The sequence below is a fragment of the Bos mutus genome, chromosome X (assembly GCF_027580195.1).
Source record: "Bos mutus isolate GX-2022 chromosome X, NWIPB_WYAK_1.1, whole genome shotgun sequence".
Lineage (NCBI taxonomy): Eukaryota > Metazoa > Chordata > Mammalia > Artiodactyla > Bovidae > Bos > Bos mutus.
In genome coordinates, this window is record NC_091646.1 from 131877758 (window position 1) to 131903618 (window position 25861).

Here is a 25861-nt window from a genome sequence, read left to right on the forward strand (position 1 = left end):
ACAGCAGAGAAGGGAAGGCAGGAGGTGCTAGAGATGCCGAGGGTGGGATGGATGCCCTTCCCTCCCCACCACTGACCACCAGTTCAGAAGCGGGGAATTCAGCCTTACAGCCCCAAGGAAGTGGGGGTCCTGCCATCCACCAACCCAAACAAGCTGAGAAACAGGCTCTTCCATGTCACTGCCAGGGGAGCCCAGTGGGTAGATGGCTCTGCCTTGACCGTGTTAGACCTCGAGCCTGGGATCACAGGAGAGACTTCTCACCCACAGGGCAGTGAGATGGATCAGATATTGGTGATGCTGCCCTGGGTACACGTGGGGTCACCTATTGTTGTTCAGTCACTCAGTCGTGTTCGGCTCTTTGCGACCCCATGGACTGCAGCACGCCAGGCCTTCTGTGTTCATCACCATCTCCCGGAGCTTGCAAAAACTCATGCCCGTCAAGTCGGTGATGCCATGCAACCATCTCAGCCTCTGGGGCTGCCAGGTTAGGATTTCTGCAACGTTCTGGGTAGGGGTCTGTGTGAGGTCTCCTTGGGGGTCTGGGTTAGGGGGAGTTATCGAGAGTGGGGTCCCAGCTGTGATCTGGGTGGGGTTCCCCGGCTCCTGGAGAGTCCCAGCTGGGAGTCCACGTCCAGTCTGGGTGGACTGGGAGGGGGTCCCACCATCTGGGCAGGATCCTCCAGTCTGTGGGAGGTTCAGTGCTCTAGGCTGGAAGGTGGGCGTTGAGAGTGGGGGTGGTTAGTGTATCAGGAGTCCATGGTCAGAATGGATGGTTTGTGGTCCAGGTTAGGCTCTCAGGGTCTGTGAGCCAGGAGAGGGGCCCTGGGGCAGGAGTCCAAGGTAGGGGTTGGGTCCACCTCTGGGTGGCAGGTCGTGCAGTCAGATGGAGTCCTGGGGGTCTGAGTGTGGTCCCAGGGGTGAAAGGGCTTTGGGACCTCAGGGGCTGTGTCCCTGGGGACTGTGGTCCAGACAGGGGATGTGTGTGTGTGTGTGTGTGTGTGTGTGTGTGTGTGTGTGTGTGTGTGTCCCTGGGGACTGGTCCAGACAGGGGACGTGTGTGTGTGAGTGTGTGTGTCCCTGGGGACTGTGGTGCAGACAGAGGGTGTGTGTGTGTGTGTGTGTGTGTGTGTGTGCTTGGGGACTGTGGGGACTGTGGTCTAGACAGAGGGTGTGTTTGTGTGCATGTCCCTGGGGACTGGTCCAGAGGACTTGTGTGTGTGTGTGTGTGTGTGTGTGTGTGTGTGTGTGTGTGTGTGTGTGCGTGTCCCTGGGGACTGTGGTCCAGACAGATAGGGGACCTTGGTGTATGTGTGTGTCCTTGGGGACTATGGTCCAGACAGAGGGTGTGTGTGTGTGTGGTGTGTGTGTGTGTGTGTGTGTGTGTGTGTGTGCGCGTGACTGGGGACTGTGATCTAGACAGTGGACATGTATGAGGCAGTCTCTGGCCTGGACTGGGGTCCTTGGGTTCTATGATTGGAGAGGGGTCCCAGGGTCCGGTCAGGGGTCCCTGGAGTCTATGATCTGGGAGTGGGGGTCCCTGGGTCTGGGAAGGGGTCCTTGGGATCCATGATCCTGGGGGCTGTGGTGGTCCTGGCGTCCAGGTGGGGGGTCCCTGGGGTCTATGATGGGGGGGGGATGTCCCCGGTTCTGGGAGGGGGTCCCTGGGGTCCATGATCCTGGGGGCTGTGGTGCTCCTAGAGTCCGGGTGGGGGTCCCTGGGGTCTATGATCCGCGGGGGGATCCCGGGGTCTGGTCAGGGGTCCTTTGGGTCTATGATCCACGGCGGGAGGGGGGGTGGTTCCGGGGTCCCCGTTCGTGGCGGGGGTGCTCGCCCCCAGGGGTCGGACGGGGGTCCGGGAGGGGCTGGGGGCACGCGCGCGCGGGGCGGGAGTCCGGGGCACGCGCAGGAGGCGCTGGGGGCGCGCGCAGGAAGCGCTGGGAGAGCGCGCGCGGGGCACGAGTCGGGGGCGCGCGCGCGCGAGGCGGGAGTCGGGGCGCGCGCAGGAGGGGCTGGGGCACGCGCGGGGCGGGAGTCGGGGGCGCGCGGGGCGGGCGGGGCGCGGGCGCGCGCTCGGGGCGGGAGTCGGGCGCGCGCGCGGGGGCGGGCGCGGGCGCGGCGCGGGGCGGGCCGCCGCGGGCGCATTTCCGCCGTCCGGCCCGGGGCTCCGAGTCCGGCGGGCGGCGCGGAAGCGGCGGCGGAGGGGCAGCCATGTCGCCTTTGTCCGCGGCGCGGGCGGCCCTGCGGGTGTACGCGGTGGGCGCGGCGCTGATCGTGGCGCAGCTGCTGCGCCGCTGCGTCCGGGGCTTCGTGGAGCCAGGTCAGCGGCCGGGGAGGGGCGCGGGGAGGCGGCGAGGGGCCGGGGCCGGGCGGGGCTGCGGCGTGGGGCTGGCTGGGGACCGCGCCGCCGGGCCCGGGGCGCGCCCTCCGCCCGTGGAGAGGACCCCAGGTTTGGGGCGGAGCTGGGAAGGGGCGCGGGGAGGCGGGCGCGTCGGGCGCTCCCGGAAGCAGGGCCGGGCGGCCTTGGCGGTGGGAGGAGGCGCGCCGTCCCCACCGCCCCGCCCGCTCCGCGCGCCCCGGGGCCGGGGTAGCCAGGGGGTCCCGCGCGCCCTGGCCTGGGGGTCGCAGGTTCGTACGCGCCGCGTCGGGCGCTCCCGGAAGCCGGGCCGGGCGGCCTGGGGGGTTGGCTTGGGGGAAGGCGCGCCCTCCCCAGCGCCCCGGGGGCTGGGGTCTCTCCAGGGGACCCGTGCGCTCCCCAACCACGGCGGCAGCCCCCCCGGGTCCCTGCGCTCTGCAGACCCGCGTCCCGGAGGGAGGCGGAGGGCGCCCGCCATCCCGGCCCCGCGCAGGCTCCAGTAGAACGGGGCCTGCCCGGGTTTGCAGGGACCGGGGAGCTGGGGCGGGGGCGGGGGCGCGCCGAGGGGCCGGCGGCGGCTTCTAGGGCTTCTAGGAGCCCTAGAGAGGAGAGCTCCCGTTTAGGGGCCGCCGGTTTCTCTGGCCTGCACCACCTGCGCGGAGCCTCGGGGCCCAAACTTGGCGGTGCGGGGACCCATTCGCGTCTTCACGCATATTAGGGACCCCCCGCCCCCCGACTCCCTTTCCCACCAATCTGGGGGGCTCTCTGGCTGTGTGGCCACCTCGGTGTTCTCAGGACTTCGATCGAGGAAACCGGTGTTGTTTCTGTCTGCTCTTGACTTGCAGGATATCAAAATAACTCTAGGGTCTGTGAGCCGTAAATGACATATCAATTTTTTTAGGTGAAAACAAAGTATTCTCTGGGAAGCGTGGTGCCCTGTTACCTTGTAACGACTCTGTTTATCGTCTGGCGTAAGAGAGATTCTTAAGTCCAACTGTTTTTTCGGGGTGTTGGCATAGCACCCCCACACCCCCTCCCCCCGGGCAGCCTGTGGGTAACGCCCCTGACCACCCCCGGGAGATTGGGCTGGAGAAACAGACAGGCTGTTACTAGGCTTGTGCAAATGCCTTCCCGTGCCTCCAGCACCCCCAGGAAGGCCCTGCAGGGCCCAGGCCTTGCACACCTGCAGCTCTGAGCACAAGGACTTCTTTTTCTCCCCTCCCTGGGTCTTCACCCAGGGAGATACATCTTCCCAGGTTTATGTGAGCTAAGCATTTAGTTTTCTGATCAACTGCATTTTGGTGCTTTTTTAAAAAGCACATCAAGCGTGACCGGAAAAGACTGCAGTGGAAGGCAGAGGACAGCTTTGACGTCTGGGCTGACTTGTCTACAGTGAAGGACTGTGCAGAGCTGTCCCGTGTTCGCCCCAAACTGGCCCGAAATTGCAGTGCACCCAGGGGTGGAGAAGGCAATGGCACCCCACTCCAGTACTCTTGCCTGGAAAATCCCATGGACGGAGGAGCCTGGTGGGCTGCAGTCCATGGGGTCACTAAGAGTCGGACACGACTGAGCGGCTTCACTTTCACTTTTCACTTGCATGCTTTGGAGAAGGAAATGGCAACCCGCTCCAGTGTTCTTGCCTGGAGAATCCCAGGGACGGGGGAGCCTGGTGGGCTGCCGTCTGTGGGGTCGCACAGAGTCGGACACGACTGAAGCGACTTAGCAGTAGCAGGGGAGGTTGTGGGCTTCCCTGGTGACTCAGACAGTGAACAATCTGCTTGCAGTGCAGGAGGGAAGATCCCCTGGAGAAGGGAATGGCCACCCACTCCAGTATTCTTGCCTGGAGAATCCCACAGACTGAGGATCCTGGCGGGCCAGACATTGAACTTTGCCCAGGTATGCAGCTAAATAAACTAACCCAGAGGCCCAGTTCAGATGCAGAGTAGCTGGGATTTTTTGTTTTGTTTTGTCTTTATTGAATTGGTCACAGTGTTGCTTCTGTTTTTGTTTCTGGGTTTTTTGTTCACTGAGTCATAACGGATCTTAGCAACCCCACCCAGGATTGAACCCGGTATCGAAATGGCCAAGTTGTACCCATTGGACCTCCAGGGGAGTCCTGGTTTTTTGCCTTTAGACATCAGATGTTTTCTTTTTTAATAGTATGTATGGGCTATATAAATATGTACAAAGTATAAAATAATTAATGTGGAAATGTTACAGGGAGAAAGTCACCAATTCTAACTCCATGTTGGAAGCTGTTTCTTTGACTTGCTTTTTGTTATTATAAAGAAAAAAAAAGAAAGTCGCTCAGTCCTGTCTGACTCTTTGCGACCCCACAGACTGTAGCCCACCAGGCCCCTCTGCCCATGGGATTTTCTAGGCAAGAATACTGGAGTGGTTGCCATTCCCTTCTCCAGGGCATCTTCTTGACCCAGGGATCAAACCCAGGTCCCCTGCATTGCAGGGAGATTCTTTACCGTCTGAGCCACCAGGGAAGCCCCTTTATTATTATAATCGTACTCAGTGGCTTGCCTGGAGGACCCTGCCTCTCTGACTGTCAAGTAAAGTGCCTTTTTGGGGCTTCCCTGGTGGCTCAGCTGATAAAGAATCCACCTGCAGAGCTGGAGAGCTGGGTTCCATCCCTGGGTTGGGAAGATCTCCTGGAGAAGGGAAAGGCTACCCACTCCAGTATTCTGGCCTGCAGAATTCCATGGACTGTATAGTCCATGGGGTCGCAAAGAGTCCTAAACGAATGAGCGACTTTCACTTAAAGTGCATTTATTTAGCTCTGGAGAGAGAGTTTGTCCCTGCCCACCTGTGAATAGATGAGTTTAACACAGCGCTTAGGAAGGCTGGACATTTCGTGGGAGATGTTTAGCAAGAGTGCAGACCCTTTCACGTGACTTCCGCACTGTCTCTCCCTCTGGATGCAGCCTTTTGACTTCAGTTCCACATGGCTTCTTCCTCTCAGATCTATATAAGAACCTGGCATCCAGACCCCAGTAAGATACTTGCTTTGAGGTGCTAGCCTGCCATCTTCTCGGTCTGCAGGCTCCCTGATTAAAGTCTCTTTCTTGCCTCAACAGTTTGTCTCTTGGATTCGTGGCCTGTGGTGTGGAGAGTGGAGCAAGCATGGTCTCAGTGACAGAAACACTTTCTTATTTACATATTTTAAAGTGATAACAACAAACCACAGCAATGATTGCTAAAGTGTGTTTGGTTGTGAAAGGTCTTTTTTTTTTTAATATTGTTAATTGAATGATAATTGCTTTACAGTGTTGTGTTGGGTTTTGATGTAAAACAGTGTGAATCAGCTGTAGTTCAGTGCAGTCGCTCAGTCGTGTCCAACTGTTTGCGACCCCATGGACCGCAGCACACCAGGCCTCCCTGTCCATCACCAACTCCCGGAGCTTGCTCAAACTCATGTCCATCGAGTCAGTGATGCCATCCAACCATCGCATCCTCTGTCATCCCCTTCTCCTCCTGCCCCCAATCCCTCCCAGCATCAGGGTCTTTTCCAGTGAGTCAGTTCTTCGCATCGGGTGGCCAGAGTATTGGAGTTTCAGCTTCAGCATCAGTCTTTGCAGTGAACATTGAGGACTGATTTCCTTTAGGATGGACTGCTTGGATCTTGCAGTCCAAGGGACTCTCAAGTCTTCTCCAACACCACGGTTCAAAAGCATCCATTCTTTGGCGCTCAGCTTTACGGTCCAGCTCTCACATCCATACATGACGACTGGAAAAACCATAGCCTTGACTAGACGGACCTTTGTTGGCCAAGTAATATCTGTGCTTTTTAATACACTGTCTAGGTTGGTCATAACTTTTCTTCCAAAGAGTAAGCATCTTTTAATGTCACAGCTGCAGTCACCATCTGCAGTGATTTTGGAGCCCAGGAAAATAAAGTCAGCCACTGTTTCCACGGTTTCCCCATCTATTTGCCATGAAGTGATGGGACCGGATGCCATGGTCTTAGTTTTTCTGAGTGTTGAGTTTTAAGCCAGCTTGAATCAGCTATAGGTTTACATACATCTGCTCCCTCTTGAGCCTCCCTCCACCCCCATCCACCCCTCTAGGTCATCACATAGCCCTGAGCTGAGCTCCCTGTGCTACAGGGCAGCTTCCCACTAGCTGTCTGTTTTACGCATGGTCGTGTGTGTATATATAACAACGCCACTCTCTCAATTCGTCCCACCGTCTCCTTCCCCCACTATATGTTCACAAGCCCATTCTCTGTCCCTGTGTCTCGGTTCCTGCTCTGGTCTCTGATCACCCACCCGGAGAAGTCAGATCACACATCAGACTTAAAACTTCTTTGCTTACGCTCATTGCTAATGTTTGCACGTCAGGTGTTGAGTATCGGGTGAATCTGTCTGTGGATCATCTCAGCTCCTCAACGGTGGCTTGCTTGGGCAAATGTGGAGTTTTCTGGAGGTGAGCTGTTTCTCGTCTTTTTCGTGGGGGAAAACTCGCAGCACATATTCATTGCACTTGAATCACTTCTCCCGGTGTGACTGCGATAAGATGGAGGTTTCTCTCCCACGTTTATGACCCTCCCTTTGGAATTGTGCATGACCCTGTACATTTTATCCACTGGGGCAGGCGTGCCGTGTGCGTGCCCGTGGGTTCTGTGAAAAGGATGGAAGAAGATGCTTCAAAAAGGAGCTGAGTCCTGAAGGGGACGCTTTCTTAAAATGTATTGCTACAGACAAGAGCGTGAGAAACTCACGGCAGTTGGAGGTCTGTGCGTGGCTAGAGACCTATGTGGGCAAATGAAGAATTCCTCTAGTAGAGGAATTAGAAGAATTCCTCTAATACAGTCTGACTTCCACATTCTCTATCGTCATTGTCTGTTCCAACTTGTTCAGTTGCTAAGTCATGTTCAGTCTGCAGTCCCATGGACCACAGCACACCAGACCTCCCTGTCCATCACCAACTCCGGGAGTTTATTCAAACTCTTGTCCATTGAGTCCGTGATGCCATCCAACCATCTCATCCTCTGTCGTCCCCTTCTCCTCCCGCCTTCAATCTTTCCCAGCATCAGGGTCTTTTCCAATGAGTCAGCTCTTCCCATTAGATGGCCAAAGTATTGGAGTTTCAGCTTCAACATCAATCCTTCCAATGAACACTCAGGATTGATTTCCTTTAGGATGGACTGGTTGGATCTCCCTGCTGTCCAAGGGACTCTCAAGAGTCCTCTCCAACACCATAGTTCAAAAGCATCAATTCTTTAGTCAAACCATTGCTTTGACCAGACTCACCTTTGTCAGCAAAGTGACGTCTCTGCTTTTTAATACACAGTCTGGGTTTGTCTTAGCTTTTCTTTCAAGGAGCAAGAGTCTCTTAATTTCATGGCTGCAGTCACCGTTTGTGGTGATTTTGGAGCCCAAGAAAATAAAGGTACCATGCAGATTTTCCCGTAAGAATTCTGTTTCAGGGACCCCCTTGGGGGCCCCATGGTTAAGGCTTCTTGCTTCCACTGCAGGGGGCTCAGGTTCCATCTGTGGTTGGGGAACTCTGGTCTTCCATGCCTCAGACATGGCCCCCCCAATTTTTTTTTTTTTTTAAAACTTGATGAAGAAAAAAAAAATCCATGATGAACAATAACCACAAAAATTAAAAAAAAAAAAAGCTCTGTTGCAAATAGGAGTCAGGCCTTCTGATCTGGAAAATGGACTTTGGTCTGGAAAATGGACTTCTGCTGATGGACTGACAGTCCAGCTCAAGAACAGAGGTCAGCTGGCCCATTTACAAAGCCATTTTAGGGCGGATTCTAGTTTTCAAACTGTAGGATTTTTTAAAAAGTCTGTCAAGAGGAAGTAACATCTGGCTGGTTTTGTGTACATATGAATAGTTGGGAGCTGTCACTCCAGGGAGGCAAAACCATAGTTCGGTTGACCTTTGGCTCTTTTTAGTCTTAAAAAGAAATGAGGACTCCCCCTTCCCCCAAGGCTTTGGTTTGTGTGGCTTTTTCTTGTCTGTATTGATCCTATTCAGTTCCATGTTAATAAAGTAAAAACTTAAAATTTTTTTTCGATGATGTTGAGAAATTCTTGTCACAGTTGCTTAGCTGTGGTCATGGTATTGTGGTTATGTTTTTTATCTTTTATCGGGAAATACAGTTTTCTCCCAGGGAGGGGCCACGGTTTTGTTTTTTTTTTTGAAATGTAAGAGAAAGATAGAACTACTCAACAGCTATTGTAACATTGCCAGCCCTGAGAACTCCTTTATTATTCTAGCACATTATAGATTCCATCTTGCAAAGGAATGAGGAGCCGACATTCACATGCAAGAAATGAAAAAAGAACTTTAAATGGTCAACACGGAAATCTACAACGTGAATTTCAGATCACATTAACGAGACACTTACATGTGATTCCCAGTAACGTTTCTTTGCTATTGTTGCTGAGTCATAACCAAGTCTTTGTGACCCCGTGGAGTGTAGCCCGCCAGGCTCCTCTGTCCATGGGATTCTCCAGGCAAGAATCCTGGAGTGGGCTGCCGTTTCCTCCTCCAGGGGATCTTCCTGACCCAGGGATCCATCCCACATCTCCTGCATATTAGCAGGTGGGTTCGTTACCACTGAGCCACCTGCGAAGCCCAACACTTTAATTTTTCTTCCTTTTACCCATCGAAAAATAACAAACCGCTTACATGTTATTCCCAGTAACACTTTTTTTTTTTACCCAGCGAAAAATCAGAAGCCACTTACGTGTGATCCCTAGTAACATTTTTTTCCACCCAACAAAAAGACAACTATATTCTCCCCAAACAAATACCAAATCAGGGAGCATAGTGGCTGTTTTTGGTCCTTGCCGGCTCCTGGAAGTCCCAGTGGAGCAGAGTGATGCTGGCCCTCCACTTGCTGACTTCATCCTTTTTCTTGGGACACGGTCATTATGTTTGTGGATGATCTGGCTGGTGCCACTGCTGTGAGCAAAGGCAAGACCTCCCCAGGCCCCAGGTAGCATCTTGGCGATGGTTTCCCCCCGAGAGATGCTAGGGTTGCCCACTTGGCGTGGAGGCTGCTTGGACAGAACCTTCATTCCTGACTCTGAAAGCGGCCGTGGACCATGCAAGTCTTGCTGTGACCCGCCGTGGTTAGTGTATACGCTCCAACCCATCACACGCGACTGGACAGCTCCAGAGAAAAGAATGGAATTGGAATACGCGCTAACGCCATATGCAGACATAAACTCTAGGGGCTTCGCTGATGGGCCAGTGCTTAAGAATCTGCCTTGCCACTCGGGGGGACACCAGTCCGATCCCTGCTCTGGGGATCACTCTACGTAGCATGTCAGCCCACGTGCCGCAGCTGGACAGCAGCTGCCACTCACGACTGGAAAAAGCTTTCATGTGGCAGTGAAGACCCAGGGCAGCCAGAAAAAAGCACAAAACCCCCAAAACTCAAAACAGATTAAAGACCTAAACGTAAGACTCTGGAAACCATGAGACTCGTAGGAGAAAACACAGGAAGAGAGTAATTTGACTTAATTCTTAGCAGTAGCTTTTTGGTCCTGTGTCTTGCGGCAAGGGAAATAAAAGCAGAAATAACCAAATGGGACCGAATTAAACTGGGACAAAACAGAAGGACAGCCAGTGGAAAGGGAGAAAGTGTTTACAAATAATGTGACCGATGATGGGCTTCCCAGGTGGCTCAGGGGTAAAGAATCTGTCTGCAGTGCAGGAGATACAGGAGACCTGGGTTCGATCCCTGGGTTGGGAAGATTCCCCTGGAGGAGGAAATAGCAACCCACTCCAGTCTTCTTGCCTGGAGAATCCCCATGGACAGAGGAGCCTGGCGGGCTACAGTCCGTGGGGTTGCAGAGAGTTGGACATGACTGAAGCGACTTAGCATGCAACCCAATTAAAAATAGCCAGAGGACCTCAGTGGACATTTTGAGTTGACATTTCTTCCAAGAAGACAGACAGGTGGCCAACAGATAAACTTGAAAAGATGCTCAGCCTGGTTGACCTCAGAGAAAGGCCAGTTAAAAGCAGAGTGGAAAAACAAACAAATAAACTGCCTTCCTGTGTCCCCGTCTCCTTAGGGGGCCTCGGGAAATCCTGCCATCATTTGTCCATTGGTTGTGAAACTGCAAGGGGGAGACTCCCCACGGGCGGTGCCTCCTTAAGCTGTGGCTTTGTCACGATGCTTCCTGCAGGACCACAGACCTCAGGCTGCCTTCAGCCCAACAGCACCGATCGTTCATCGTGGTTGGCATCACGACGACCATGTAGTAGGAAACTCTGATGAGACTGAATTGCGTTGCCCATGTAGGACGGAAGAGCTCCATGCCAGAGCCCAGCTGTGGTGCCTGCTTCGAGGTTCCCCTCGCTTTAGGGGACGGCCTTTCCCATGCCCAGGCACCCCCCCACTCCTAGTCCATCTGCAGGAGCTGTGATCCTGGGGTCCCTTCTTTCTCGACACATCCTGGCCTTGTTGGATCGCCACCCCCGGGGCCCCACCTCTGAGCCCTCTGGCCCGAGCAAAGCATTTGAAATCACACGAAGGCATCCTGTCTCTTCCTGGGGACCAGGCGTCTGAGGTCCAGGGGTCCCAGGGCTGGGCTCCCTGCGGAGGCTCCAGGGGAGGGTCCTTCCCGCCTCTCCCAGCTTCTGGGGGCTCCAGGCATCCGTCCCTGGGCTGGTGGCCGCCTCCCTCCCGTCTCTGCCCCTGTCTCCACGTGGCTGCTCCTCTGCATCCATGTCTCCCTCTTCTGTGTCTTATAAGGACCCTGTCCCTGGGTTTAGGGCCACCCCCATCCAGGAGGACCTCATCTCAGACCTTCACTCCATCATGTCTGCAGAGAACTTATTTCCATGTAATGTCCTCTTCTGAGGTTTTGGGAGGACATGAATTTTCAGTGGAGGGTGATTTTCAGCCCACTGTCGTTACTGAGTTTTGAATATTTGCCCCCACACTCAGAAAATGCCTGGTGGCTGCAGTGTGTGATTTAACTGTGAGTGCTGTACAGTAGGCTGAGCAAAGTCCGGGAGACGGGGAAGGACAGGGAAGCCTGGCGTGCTGCGGTCTATGCGGTCGCAGAGAGTCGGACACGAATGAGCGACCAAACGACAACAGGAGATTGAAGGCTTGCAGGTTTAACAGACACGTTTTTAAATTTGTTTTAATTAAAGAATTTTTTTAACAAATTGATGTTTGATTTACAGGGCTGTGTTAGTTTCAGGCGCACAGCAAAGTGATTCAGTTGGGCACACACATATATATTCATATTCTTTTCCATTACAGCAAGATGATAGTGTATTATATAGTTATCTGGGTATATAATCGTATAATGAATGTAGTTTCCTGTTATATACAGTAACTAGGTCCCTGTCGGTCATCTAGTTTATATATAGTCAGAAAGTGAGAGTCGCTCAGTCGTGTCTGACTCTTTGCGACCCGGATTCTCCAGGCCAGAATACTGGAGTGGGTAACCTTTCCTTTCTCCAGGGGAATCTTCCCAACCCAGGGGTTGAACCCAGGTCTCCCACACTGCAGGCAGATTCTTTACCAGCTGAGCCCCCAGGGAAGCCCAAGAATACTGGAGTGGGTAGCCTATCCCTTCTCCAGGGGATCTTCCAACTCGGGGATTGCACCCAGGTCTCCCACATTGCAGGTGGATTCTTTACCAGCTGAGCCACCAGGGAAGCCCAAGAATACTGGAGTGGGGAGCATATCCCTTCTCCAGGGGATCTTCCCAACCCAGGAACTGAAATGAGGTCTCCCACATTGCAGGCAGATTCTTTACCAGCTGAGCCACCAGGGAAGCCCATAATGAATATAGTTTCCTATTACATATGGTACATAGGTCCTTGTTAGTTATCTATTTTATATATAGTCGTGTGTATCTGTTAATCCCAAACTCCTAATATATCTCTCATCCTTCCGCTTTGGTAGCCATACGTTTTCTATGTCTGTGAGTAACAGACACCTTCAATTCTTTTCTTGATATAGTCTTTTTTTGTTTGTATGCTCTTGGACTGCATGCAGGATCCTAGTTCCGCATGCAGGGATCCACCTGTGCCCCCTGCCATGCATAAAATAGCTGTGGAGCTGCCATCTATAAAGTAGGTGACTAACAAGTTCCCCCTGGGAGCATGGAGCCTTAACCACTGGCCGACCAGGGAGGTCCCTCCCCTGACACCTCTTAAGAAAACTCAGCTAGCCTTTCGGGTGTCCTGGCCCTCTGACTGGCAGCTCCACGGAGCTGAACGTGTGAGCATCGCCAGCAGTGGGAGCCTGGGGGCTGAGCTCTGAGAATCCAGGGACGCTGCACCACGGCTGGTTGGCTTCTCAGTGTCCAGATATTTGTGGCCACGAGGCGGGGGGCATGCTGAGACATTCCAGGGATGGAGAATTCCCTTCCTGCCCCAGTCTGGCATCCATTCCCAGATGCTCCTGGGGAGAAAAATAGAGCCTGTGAAGTACCAGAGTCCTCTTTCTAATTTTTTCATGAGTTATCATTGATGTCGTTGTTGTTCGGTAATGCCTGACTCTTTGCGACCTCATAGACTGCAGCACACCAGGCTTCTCCATCCTTCACCATCTCCTGGAGCTTGCTTAAACTTATGTCCATTGAGTCGGTGATGCCATCCCACCATCTCATCCTCTGTCGTCCCCTTCTCCTCCTGCCCTCAGTCTTTCCCAGCATTAGGAACGATTTTCCAATGAGGCAGTTCTCTAGATCTGTGAGTCTGCTTCTGTTTTGTTGTCTTCACTAGTTTCGTATACGTGTGTGTGTGTGTATATATATATACATGTATGTATTTGGCTGCTTTGTGTCTTCGTTGGAATATGCAGCGTCTTCAGCTGTGACATGTGGGATCTGGTTCCCTGACCAAGGATGGAAGCCAGGCCCCCTGCATTGGAAGCTGGGAGTCTCAGCCACTGGGACCACCAGCAAAGTCTCCATATGCACTGGTTTTAAATAATATTTTTTATTGGATCGCCATTTGTCATCCACTTTCTTAACTTCACTCAGTACGATTATCTCTAGGTCCGTCCATGTCGCAGCAGGGGGTATCAGTTAATTCCTTTCCGTGGCTGAGTAGTCCTCCGTGGTGTACACGTACCACCTCTTTATCCATTCCTCTGTTGACGGACACTTAGGTTGCTTCCGTGTCTTGGCTGTTTTGAATAGTGTTGGAATGAACGCTGAAGTGCACGTATCTTTTTGAATTGTCGTTTTGTCTGCATATTATGCCCAGGAATGGGACGGCAGGATCGTATGGTAGCTGATTTTAGTTTCTCAAAGAACGTCCGTACTGTTCTCCATAGTGGCTGCATCAGTTCACATCCCCACCAACAGTGTAGGAAGGGGTCCCTTTTCTCCACATCCTTGTCAACATTTGTTACTTGTGGTTTTTTTTTTTTTCATGAAAGCCATTGTGACAGGGTGTGAGGTGATACCTCATTGTGGGCAAAAAGGCATCACTGAAAATTTTGTTTGTATGCTCTTGGACTGCATGCAGGATCCTAGTTCCGCATGCAGGGATCCACCTGTGCCCCCTGCCATGCATAAAATAGCTGTGGAGCTGCCATCTATAAAGTAGGTGACTAACAAGTTCCCCCTGGGAGCATGGAGCCTTAACCACTGGCCGACCAGGGAGGTCCCTCCCCTGACACCTCTTAAGAAAACTCAGCTAGCCTTTCGGGTGTCCTGGCCCTCTGACTGGCAGCTCCACGGAGCTGAACGTGTGAGCATCGCCAGCAGTGGGAGCCTGGGGGCTGAGCTCTGAGAATCCAGGGACGCTGCACCACGGCTGGTTGGCTTCTCAGTGTCCAGATATTTGTGGCCACGAGGCGGGGGGCATGCTGAGACATTCCAGGGATGGAGAATTCCCTTCCTGCCCCAGTCTGGCATCCATTCCCAGATGCTCCTGGGGAGAAAAATAGAGCCTGTGAAGTACCAGAGTCCTCTTTCTAATTTTTTCATGAGTTATCATTGATGTCGTTGTTGTTCGGTAATGCCTGACTCTTTGCGACCTCATAGACTGCAGCACACCAGGCTTCTCCATCCTTCACCATCTCCTGGAGCTTGCTTAAACTTATGTCCATTGAGTCGGTGATGCCATCCCACCATCTCATCCTCTGTCGTCCCCTTCTCCTCCTGCCTCAGTCTTTCCCAGCATTAGGAACGATTTTCCAATGAGGCAGTTCTCTAGATCTGTGAGTCTGCTTCTGTTTTGTTGTCTTCACTAGTTTCGTATACGTGTGTGTGTGTGTATATATATATACATGTATGTATTTGGCTGCTTTGTGTCTTCGTTGGAATATGCAGCGTCTTCAGCTGTGACATGTGGGATCTGGTTCCTGACCAAGGATGGAAGCCAGGCCCCCTGCATTGGAAGCTGGGAGTCTCAGCCACTGGGACCACCAGCAAAGTCTCCATATGCACTGGTTTTAAATAATATTTTTATTGGATCGCCATTTGTCATCCACTTTCTTAACTTCACTCAGTACGATTATCTCTAGGTCCGTCCATGTCGCAGCAGGGTATCAGTTAATTCCTTTCCGTGGCTGAGTAGTCCTCCGTGGTGTACACGTACCACCTCTTTATCCATTCCTCTGTTGACGGACACTTAGGTTGCTTCCGTGTCTTGGCTGTTTTGAATAGTGTTGGAATGAACGCTGAAGTGCACGTATCTTTTTGAATTGTCGTTTTGTCTGCATATTATGCCCAGGAATGGGACGGCAGGATCGTATGGTAGCTGATTTTAGTTTCTCAAAGAACGTCCGTACTGTTCTCCATAGTGGCTGCATCAGTTCACATCCCCACCAACAGTGTAGGAAGGGGTCCCTTTTCTCCACATCCTTGTCAACATTTGTTACTTGTGGTTTTTTTTTTTCATGAAAGCCATTGTGACAGGAGTGAGGTGATACCTCATTGTGGGCAAAAAGGCATCACTGAAAAACGTAAAATTTGAAAAAAACACTTGAATGCTGGTCGGCCAGCCTAGTATCTGCTTGTGCATGCTCAGTCACTCAGTCGTGTCTGACTCTTTGTGACCCCGTGGACATCAGCTTGCCAAACTCCTCTGTCCATGGGGATTGTCCAGGCCAGAATACTGGAGTGGGTTGCCATGCCCCGCTCCCCAGGGTGTCTTCCCAACCCAGGGATTGAAGCCAGGTCTCCTGCATTGCAGGCCGATTCTTTACTATCTGAGCCACCAGGGAAGCCCAAGAATACTGGAGTGGGTAACCTATTGCTTCTCCAGGGGATCTTCCCGACCCAGGGGTCTCCTGCATTGCAGGCAGGTTCTTTACTAGCTGAGCTACCAGGGAACCTCAAGAATACCGGAGTGGGTAGCCTGTCCCTTCTCTATGGGATCTTCCCGACCAAGGCATCCAATCAGGATTCTCCCACATTGCAAGCGGATTCTTTACCATCTAAGCCACAGGGAAGCCCAAGAATACTGGAGTGGGTAGCCTGTCCCTTCTCCAGGGGATCTTCCCCACCTGCATTGCAGGCAGGTTCTTTACCAGCTGAGCTACCAGGGAAGCTCAAGCATACTGCAGTGGGTAGCCTATCCCTTCTCTAGGGGATCTTCCAAACCCAGGCATGCAGCCAGGGGTCTCCTGCATTGCAGGCGGATTCTTTACCAGGTGAGCCACAAGGGCCGCACAGGCCTGCTTGAGAACCCCCACATGTGCTGCTCTTATCTGAGCCAGTTTTCTTGGTGGCCTTTGACACGCCTGCATCCTGACCAGGAGTCTTTAGGAGTGGGGGACGTGGGTCCTCTTGGCCTGGCAAGGGGGTGTTTGGGAACCGTGGGGTCTGCTGGGGAACAGACCCACCTGCTTGCCTGCTTATTTGCGGGGCTGGTTTATTTCCCAGAACAGGATGTAATACACCAGCTCAGGTGATGAAAGAGCTGTCATGAGGATTCCAAAGAGGATGGAAACACTTAAAAAAAAAAAAAAGGCAATCAATAAATGCATGTCTCCGAGGCACCTGGATGGAACAGCTGCTCGCTTTTCAGACTGAGCCCTTGCTGCTTTGCCACCAGCTGGAGCGGCGGCCTCGGGGTGGTCCCCACCTCCGTGCGCCCTCGTTTCCAGAGCCACCCCGCTCCCCCCGCCCGCCGGCTGGCCGGGCGGAGCCGGGCCGTCTTCTCACGCTCTCTGTTCTGCTGCTTCTCGGCAGGTCGTCCCGAATGAGCGGAGGCCCAGCCGGGGGCGGCGCGATGGAGTGCAAGAGCCTGGAGGGCGGGCAGAGCGACCTCAAGCTGGTGGCGCACCCGCGCGCCAAGAGCAAAGTGTGGCGCTACTTCGGCTTCGACACGAACGCCGAGGGCTGCATCCTGCAGTGGAAGAAAATCTACTGTCGCATCTGCATGGCCCAGATCGCCTACTCGGGCAACACCTCCAACCTGTCCTACCACCTGGAGAAGAACCACCCCGACGAGTTCTGCGAGTTCGTCAAGAGCAACACGGAACAGATGCGCGAGGCCTTCGCCAGCGCCTTCTCCAAGCTGAAGCCGGACCCCGCGCAGCCCGGCGGCACGCCCGAGCCGCTGGCCGCCAAGGCCGGCACGCACGGCCACGAGAGCCGCAAGCAGCAGGAGCTGACCACCGCCGTCATGGGCCTCATCTGCGAGGGCCTCTACCCGGCCTCCATTGTGGACGAGCCCACGTTCAGGGCGCTGCTGAAGGCCGCTGAGCCGCGCTACGAGCTGCCGAGCCGCAAGTTCTTCTGCGGCAAGGCCATCCCCGAGCGCTACGGCACCGTGCGCGAGGCGGTGCTCAAGGAGCTGGCGGACGCCGCCTGGTGCGGCGTCTCCACCGACCTGTGGCGCAGCCAGACCCAGAACCGCACCTACGTGACGCTGTCGGCGCACTTCCTGGGCCGCGCGGCCCCCCACGGGCTGGCGGTGGGCTCCCGCTGCCTCAAGACCTTCGAGGTGCCCGAGGAGAACGCTGCCGAGACCATCACGCGCGTCCTCTACGAAGCGTTCATCGAGTGGGGCGTCCACACCAAGGTCTTCGGCGCCACCACGGACCGTAGCAAGGACTTGGCCCAGGCCTGCTCGCTGCTCGACATCCCGGTGCACATGCCGTGCCTGGGCCATACCTTCGACGTGGCCATCCGCCAGGCCTTCCGGCTGCCCAAGCTCGGCGCGCTGCTGGGCCGCTGCGCCAAGCTGGTGGCATACTTCCAGCAGTCATCCGTGGCCATGGTCATGCTCCACGAAAAGCAGAGACAGCAGAACGCGGCCCCCTGCATGCTGGTGAGCAACCGCGTGGCCTGGTGGGGCAGCACGCTGGGCATGCTGCAGCGGCTCAAGGAGCAGCAGTTTGCCATCGCTGGGGTCCTGCTGGAAGACACCAACAACCACCACCTCATGCTGGAGGCCGCCGAGTGGGCCACCATCGAGGGCCTGGTGGAGCTGCTGCAGCCCTTCAAGCAGGTGGCCGAGATGCTGTCGGCCTCCAAGTACCCCACCATCAGCATGGTCAAGCCGCTGCTGCACATGCTGCTGAACACGACTCTCAACCCCAAGGAGACGGACCCCAAGGAGATCAGCATGGCCAAGGAGGTGATCGCCAAGGAGCTCGCCAAGACCTACCAGGAGAGCCCCGAGATCGACCTGTTCCTCAACGTGGCCACCTTCCTGGACCCGCGCTACAAGAGGCTACCGTTCCTCTCCACTTTCGAGCGGCAGCAGGTGGAGAACCGCGTGCTGGAGGAGGCCAAGGGCCTCCTGGAGAAGGTCAAAGAGGGCGCCTACCGCGCTTCCGAGGACAAGGCGGCCGCGCCGCCCGAGGAGCCGCCGCCGGCCAAGAAGCCGGCGCCCTCGCCCACCCCGCCCCCAGCCAGCGTCATCAACGACATGCTGGCTGAGATCTTCTGCCCCACCGGGGGCGTGGAGGATCAGGAGGAGTGGCATGCCCAGGTGGTGGAGGAGCTCAGCAACTTCAAGTCGCAGAAGCCCCTGGGGCTCAACGAGGACCCGCTCAAGTGGTGGTCGGACCGCCTGGCGCTGTTCCCCGTGCTGCCCAAGGTGCTCCAGAAGTACTGGGCCGTGGCGGCCACGCGTGTCGGCCCCGAGCGCCTCTTCGGCTCATGCGCCACCGTGGTGAGCGCCAAGCGCAACCGCCTGGCCCCCGCGCACGTGGACGAGCAGGTCTTCCTGTACGAGAACGCGCGCGGCGGCGCCGACGCCGAGCTGGAGGACGAAGACGAGGGCGAGTGGGGCCTGGACCACGAGCAGGCCTTCGCGCCCGGCGAGGCGGCCCACGCCGGCTTCTTCGGCGTCAGGGACGGCAGCTTCGTGTAGCCGGGGCTGGGGCTGGCGGGCACCGGCAGGGCGGGGGCGGGTGCACAGCCGGCGCTGGGGGGCGGTACCCTTCTGGATGCTCGGCTGTTGGGACTAACGGCCCCGCCACCCCAGCGCGGATGGGCGCACTGCTGCTGGGAATGCGGGAATCGAGCAGAAGACACGGATCTTTGTGGGTGCGTGTGTGTGTGTGTGTGTGAGCCCCAGAGGGGAGACGCGGACTCTGGGTGTCTCAGACAAGAGAGACGGACTCTGGGTGGCCCCAGAGGACTGAGATGGACGCTGCATGGTCCACAGAGAAGAGAGACGGACTCTGGGTGGTCCACAGAGAAGAGACACGAGGCTCTTGAGTGGTGCAAACCTGGTGAAAACAAGTGTTTCCTCTCCGGGGGGCGGCGGCTGTGGTGGGGAACCCCCTTGTATTCCAGGAACGGGGAAAGAAATGACTTGTAAAAACCGGAGGCGTCCGCCCATCGGATTACCAATCCTCAACGCCCCTGATGCTAGCATGGCCGGCGGGGGTGTTCTGACTCCCTCTGCTAATTCCGTACCTACAGTGTCCATGTCCTCATGCCAGGGAGGGTTTGGGGTGAATCAGAAACAAATGGAAATCAGGGGGCCGCTGAGGACAAAAGCCCCTTCCGTGTTCCCCAAAGCCCACCTCCCCGTGAGCACCATTTGCACGCCCCACCCCCGCCCGGGGCACCATCCGCGGCTGTTAGCCCCTTCGGTCCGTAAAGGAATACGACCACCTTGTCAATTACCAGGGAACCTGGAGACACGCTTTAGCCACCCGCCCTGTTTTCAAGGCGTGATGCAACATGTTACCCTTGAGCCCGTAGTGCCATCGCTTATAAAAAAGCCGAAGAAGAAATATTGGGTGTGGTTTGTTTTCTGCCACCCACGAGTGTTGTTTTTTTTTTTTCCTCCCCGCCCTTTCCCGAATTCACGGTCCTTGCCAGGTTCTCTAGCTCTTGTGTTCTCCAGGTGGTGGTCGTGCGTCCCAATGCTTCAAAGACGCTTCCCAGGGGCCTCCGTGGTAAAGAACCTGCCTGCCAAGGCAGGAGACCTGGCTTCAATCCCTGGGTTGGGAAGATCCGCTGCAGGAGGGAATGGCAGCCCACTCCAATATTCTTGCCTGGAGAATCCCATGGACAGAGGAGCCTGGTGGGGCTACAGTCCACGGGGTTGCAGAGAGAGATGACTGAGCAGCTCTACAACAACAATAGCCAGTTAACAATGTTGGACAGTTTTAGGTGGACAGCAAAGAGACTCAGCCACACATACACATGTATCCATTCTCCCCCAAACTCCCCTCCCAGCCAGGCTGCCACATGACATTGAGCAGAGTTCCCTGTGCTGTCCAGCAGGTCCTTGCTGGTTCTCCACGTTAAACAGAGCAGTGTGTCCATGTCCATCCCAGACTCCCTGACTATCCCTTCCCTCATCCTTACCCCTGTAATAAGGTTATTACAGAGGATTGAGCAGAGTTCCCTGTGCTGTCCAGCAGGTCCTGGCTGGTTCTCCATGTTAAACACAGCAGTGTGTCCATGTCCGTCCTGAGTGACCATGGACCATGTGTACCACCAGGGCATCCAGGGTTTTTCCATCTCCTCCTATCTTTCCCTGCTCCCTCCCTCGCTCTCCTTTCTTTTAAGAAAGCAAGCTACCCCAGAAACAGCCTCGGAGGTTAGCATCCGTCGTCTTTTTCCTTTTCTGTGTTTTATGGGTTGCCTCTATTCCAGGGTGGCTCAGGGATGCCACATCTACACAGACGTTTTGAGCTTAACTAGGCCATTTTTCAGTCGTGAAAACCTGCCACTTTCAGAGCTTTCTCCATTGAACACAAAAGTGGAACGTGTCTGTAAACGTCTCAGATAAGAGGTCATTGCCGGCATCCAGAACTTCTCGTAAAGACACGGCCGCTAACTGTCACGCACGTGTCTTATCTGGGTCTGCCCGGGACTCTGCTTCCAGGAAATGGAGTGTGTTTTGCGCTCAGGTCTTGTCGTCAAAATCCTGATTCTCTGCTTCATCTAAGTGGTGTTTGTTCCATGCTCAGTAAAGTCACAATGACGTCACGATTCTCAGATGTTCCTTTTTTTTTTCCTTGTGTGCGGAAGGGTACTGTTCCCTTTATTCCGAGCAGCCCCTAGGAGGATGGCAGGACTGGGCTGAAAGGAAGCATGGATGATGGTTGTACATGTTTGTTTTGAGTGAAGGGGCTGAGGATGTGCTCCCGGCCCCTGGTCGTGGGATGTCGGGCTGATTTGCGGGTGGACAACCTGGGTGGTGGTAGCCGGGGAGCCCTGGGAGCTGTGTCTTGAAGCCCTTGTAATGCGAGGTGGTCACAACAGTTGTGATCTGGAGGGGAGAGGGCGGGAAGCCTTCCCTGAGTGGTCCTCCGGCCGGGGATCAGTGGAGTCCTGTGGTAGCATCTTACTGTGGCCAGCCTCTGGACAGAGAACAGGGGAGCTGTCCATCCAGCTTCCCGAGGACCGCCTCAGCTCATCACGCCTGCTTTCTCTTCCCGTCCTTCCCCCCAGGGGGGTGTGACTTGCGGGGGGTGGGAAGGGGCGGGCATTCATGTTTTGAGTCTTGATCAAATCTCCATGCTCCCTTGATCCCTATCGATGTCATTTTGGGTCCGAGGGACATGGCTGCTTCTCACCGAGGCTCGGGGAAGCAAACAGCCGAGCGTGTGGAGAACAGGGTCAGTTTTCACAGCTTTGTGCTGCTTTTCGGATGGGCTTCCCTGGTGGCTCAGCTCGTAAAGAATCCGCCCATAATGCAGGAGACCTGAGTTCAATCCCTGGGTTGGGAAGCTCCCCTGGAGAAAGGAAGGTCTACCTACTGCAGTATTCTGGCCTGGAGAATCCCACAGACTGTATAGTCCTTGGAGTCCTAAAGAGTCGGACACATTGTATACTACTAATGTAGTAGTTTGTATATCTTAATCCCCTCCCCTCATCCTGACCCTCCAGGGTACCCTTCCTCCAGTGGTAATCACTAGTTACTTCTCTCCATCTGGGAGTCTATTTCTTTGTGATATATTTATTCATTAAATGTTTTAGATTCTGGATACAGGTGGTAACATGCTATTTCTCTGTTTGTGATTTATTTCACTTGATGTAACACCCTCTGAGTCCATGTGTGTTGTCACAGGTCGCAAAAGATTTGTTCTTGTTTATGGCCGAGTAATATTCCATTGTGTGTGTTTGTGTGTGTGTGTGTGTGTGTGTGTGTGTGTGTACTCAAATTATTTATGTGTAATTCTTCAAATACAGTGAAGTGCTACATCATTCTGTGATGCTTTCTGATTCAGTTTAACATGTACCTACTTTGGCCACCTCATGCAAAGAGCTGACTCATTGCAAAAGACCGTGATGTTGGGAGGGACTGGGGGCAGGAGGAGAAGGGGACGACAGAGGATGAGATGGCTGGATGGCATCACCGGCTCGATGGATGTGAGTCTGAGGTGAACTCCGGGAGTTGGTGATGGACAGGGAGGCCTGGCGTGCTGCGATTCATGGGGTCGCAAAGAGTCGGACACGACTGAGCGACTGAACTGAACTGACCTATCGTCTATCCATATGTCCATATTCCTTTTTCATATTCCTTCCCACTGTAGGTTATCGCAAGATACTGAATCTAGTCCCCTGTGCTATATGGTAGCTCCTTGTTTCTTATTTTGTATACAGTAGTATGTATCTGTTAGTCCCAAATTCCTCATGTGTCCCTGCTCCCCTGTCCCCTGGGAACCAAAAGTTTGTTTCCTACATCTATTTCTGTCTTGTAACTCAGTTCATTTGTATCGTTTTTTAGACTTCACGTGTAAATGATCCCATATGGTATTTGTCTTTCTGATCTAGTTCACTCAATGTGATCGTCTCTAGGTTCGTCCTTCTTGCCTACAAGCGTGTATTATTTCATGCCTTTTCACGGCTGAGTAATGTTCCATTGCACATAATAAGTACCGCCTCTTTTTTATCCCTTCCTCTACGGATGGACATTGCTTCCATGTCTTGGCTATTGTGATGAGTGCTTCAGTGAACATTGGGACGCATGTATCTTTTAGAATTATAGTTTTCTCCAGATATATACGCCCAGGAGTGGGATTGCAGGACCATACGGTAGCTCTATTTTTAGGGTTTTTTTTGAGGAACTCGCGTACTGTTCTCTGTGGTGGCCGAATCCATTTACATTCCCGTCAACTAGTGTGAGAGGGTCTTCCTCTTCTTTTTGATCGTGTTTCTGTTGTTGAGAAACATGAAATGCATTGATAAACATACTCGCCATCTGACCAAGAAGGGTGGTAAGCCCCAAGGCCCGGAGCTTCCCCATCCTCCCCCAGCACGAGCTTTTTCTGCCGTTTTTCCTTCTTTTCTGGGACAAAAATCTGAGTCCGTGCAGTTCATCTGGTTGGAGAAGCAGCCTGCGTCTGTGTCCAGACACATCTTGTTTCTGCATCTGTATAGCCTGCTCCCTTTGACCGTTGATTCTGTCCTGTACGCCGATGCTTAACCATCTGGCCGGGGGCCGTCTATGGGCTCCTAGAAGTAGTAATAGCATCAGTTGCTCAGTTGTGTCCAACTGCCTGCAACCCCATGGACTGTAGCCCGCCAGGCTTGTCTGTCCATGGCATTCTGCAGGCAAGAACACTGCAGCGGGTTGGCATGCCCTTCTCCAAGGGGAATCTTCCCGACCCAGGGATCCAACCCAGGCCTCCTGTGTTGTAAGCAGATTCTTTTACCATTGGAGCCACCAGAAAGGTCCCGTGGCTTGTAAGCACAGCTCAGTCAAAAAGCCACTGGGCTGAGCCCACGTCAGTTGAGGTCTGATTCAGGTCCCTCCAACGTCCTTTCCCTCAAGTTGAGCCGAGCTCACCAGGTTATGCGTTCTCTGTCGGCAGTCTTTCCAAGCGAGGGGAGAGCTTTCCCTTCCAGTTGCTTTGGGCAGCAAGGCTGTAACTGTCACTGAACCAAACCTGAGTCTTTTCCCCCTACATGTGGTTAAGTGAGTCTGCAGAGCCCAGGTCATAGTGAAGAAAGTGTAGTGTTTATTGGAGGCCCCAGGCAAGGAGGATGGTCAGTGTACGCTCAAAAGACTGTGAACTCCCTGCTGGATTTTGGCAAAGCGTTTTAAATTTTTTTAATTTAAATTTATTTATTAATGTCTGGCTGCACTGCGTCATCTTTGCTGCACAGAGGGTGCTTCTGTGGGCTGTGAGCGGGCTCTGCTCTACCCGTGGTTTGGAGGCTTCTCACTGCTGTGGCTTCTCTTTGAAAGGTTGCTGCTGAGCTGTGAAAGACGCCGGGATTCTTGGCCTCTGGAGGAGACAAATTCAATCCGGGCCCAGTGACTAGGCTTGATTGCTCAGAGCTTTTGTGTAATATAGTTTTATTAAAGTATAAAGAGAGAGAGAAAGCATCTGACATAGACATCAGAAGGGGGCAGAGAGAGTGCCCCCCTGCTAGTCTCTAGCTGGATCTTATACAGCTACTAGCAGTCTGCTAATTAGAGAAAGGAGCTGTCTCAAAACTCAGAGAGTGGCACCAGGCCCCTCACCCGCAACCCACATTTTGAGGTAACATTGGGACCAGGTGAGTCATCCCGGGCCATTAAACGGTTGACCTGAATCATGAAGAAGGGCAGGTTTCCAAGCAAATAGATAGTTTCATTAACATAGATTAGGAGGACAATGTGTGAATAAAACATACTGGTTTGCTGAGCCCTTATCGGTTCTGAATCCTAGGCAGAACCGACCTGAATAAATCAGAGTCTAATAATTCATTCACATAGCTTAAGAGAAACATTTCCCTAAGAAAATGCATTGGTTAGCTCAAGGTTTGAGAAAAGTTAAGTTCAGGTGGAACCAGGTGTCATCGTGGCAACACCGAATTTTAAAAGAAACCTTTTAATTTTGTACAGAGAAGGGAAAAAAATAATCTGACACATGTAGTTTGTTTGCTCCTGCCACTTAAGAGAGAGAGAAAAAAACACCCAACACTTGCAGCCTATTTCCTCCGTCTGGAGACCCCTGGCCGTCCTGCCAGTTACCCTCTTCTCTTGTGGGCTGCGGGCTCTAGGGTGTGTGGCCTTCAGTAGTCGCAGCCCCTGGGCTCAGCAGTTGTGGCCCATAGGCTTTAGTTGCTCCAAGGGATCCTCCCGGGTCAGAGATCAAACCCGTTGTCTCTTGCATTTTTATGGCAGGTGGCCTCTTTACTGCTGAGCCACCAGGGACGCCCCAGGAAAGCATCTTGAAAGGCCAGGTGGTGGAGGGACGTTCTGGGTTCTGTAGTTGGCTCGTGCATGGGGCCTCTGACTGAGGGTGAGGTGACAGGGTGGGGTCACAGGGGTTGACATTACCCACCCTCGGGCACTTGTAGCTCTGAGGGCTCGTGATCATCAAATAGGTAACGTCTTCCTCTCTGATGGGAGTTTAAGCATCTGTGTGTGAGTCGCTCAGTCGTGTCCGACTCTCTGCGATCCCATGGACTATAGCCAGCCAGGCTCCTCGTTCCAGGGGATTGTCCAGACCAGGATACTGGAGTGGGTCGCCATTCCCTTCTCCAGGGGATCTTCGCAGCCCAGGGATAGAACCCACGTTTCCTGCATCGGCAGACAGGTTCTTTACCACTGAGCCATCAGCAAAGCCCATTTCAGCAGTTACTTCTTCCTTGATTGTTTCTTTGAGTTCCAAATGATGCTGGGACTTCCCTAACTCAGGCTACCTTCGGAGTTCCGCTCTCACCTCCACTCGGGAAGGAGGGCAGTGCTGGGCGGATTTGGAAAGAGACCCTGATGGTCTCGGTCTCGCCCGCCCTGTGAGCAGGACCTGAACCTCTGAGAAGGTGGGGAGTCTACAAGCTTCTGAAATCACTACAGCCATTGCTCTGACAGCTTGTGTTCCTGGGTTCCCGGAGCAGGGCGGACCAACCCTGACGCTTAACTAGAATCCTTCTCCTTGGGAATGTGCAGCCCTGTGGGTCCCTATCCTATAAATTATACAGAATTCAGACACAATGCTGCATGTTCTGCAGCTGTTACGGACATACAAGCCCTTCTGTGCCTCATCCTGCAAACGCGTGGCTGGGAGCTGTACATGGTGGGGTGCCGTTGGCCACCTTCTGAGCTCTGGCGGCTGCCACCCTGTGGTCCCACGTGAGTGAGAGGCGTCTCCTGCTTGCTGTCTCGTGATGCTTCCAGGTGGTGCTAGT

General features: G+C 53.8%; 2 protein-coding genes and 1 non-coding gene across 5 annotated transcripts in view; 2 read left to right on the forward strand and 1 right to left on the reverse strand.

The window, feature by feature from the left end:
- The first annotated feature begins 2185 nt into the window (after nucleotides 1-2185).
- ZBED1 (zinc finger BED-type containing 1) lies at nucleotides 2186-20725 on the forward strand. Its single transcript, XM_070366092.1, has 2 exons — nucleotides 2186-2318; nucleotides 16508-20725. Exon 2 carries the CDS (start codon nucleotides 16518-16520, stop codon nucleotides 18639-18641), a length of 2124 nt encoding a protein of 707 aa, XP_070222193.1. The 5' UTR covers nucleotides 2186-2318; nucleotides 16508-16517; the 3' UTR covers nucleotides 18642-20725.
- Nucleotides 2186-25861, forward strand: part of DHRSX (dehydrogenase/reductase X-linked) — a 147474-nt gene continuing 123798 nt past the window's right edge. For all 3 annotated transcript variants that reach the window (XM_070366094.1, XM_070366096.1, XM_070366093.1), the window contains exon 1: nucleotides 2186-2318. In XM_070366094.1, the coding sequence (XP_070222195.1) occupies nucleotides 2210-2318 (109 nt within the window). In that variant the 5' untranslated portion in view covers nucleotides 2186-2209. The remainder of the gene's footprint in view (nucleotides 2319-25861) is intronic.
- Nucleotides 8518-8646, reverse strand: LOC138986574 (small nucleolar RNA U109). The gene has a single exon (XR_011463386.1). It is a non-coding gene; the product is annotated as a small nucleolar RNA U109 (small nucleolar RNA).

Bases quoted from the DNA above. Each gene is read 5' to 3' on its own strand.
- ZBED1 (XM_070366092.1), top strand. From the start codon at position 16,518: ATGAGCGGAGGCCCAGCCGGGGGCGGCGCGATGGAGTGCAAGAGCCTG.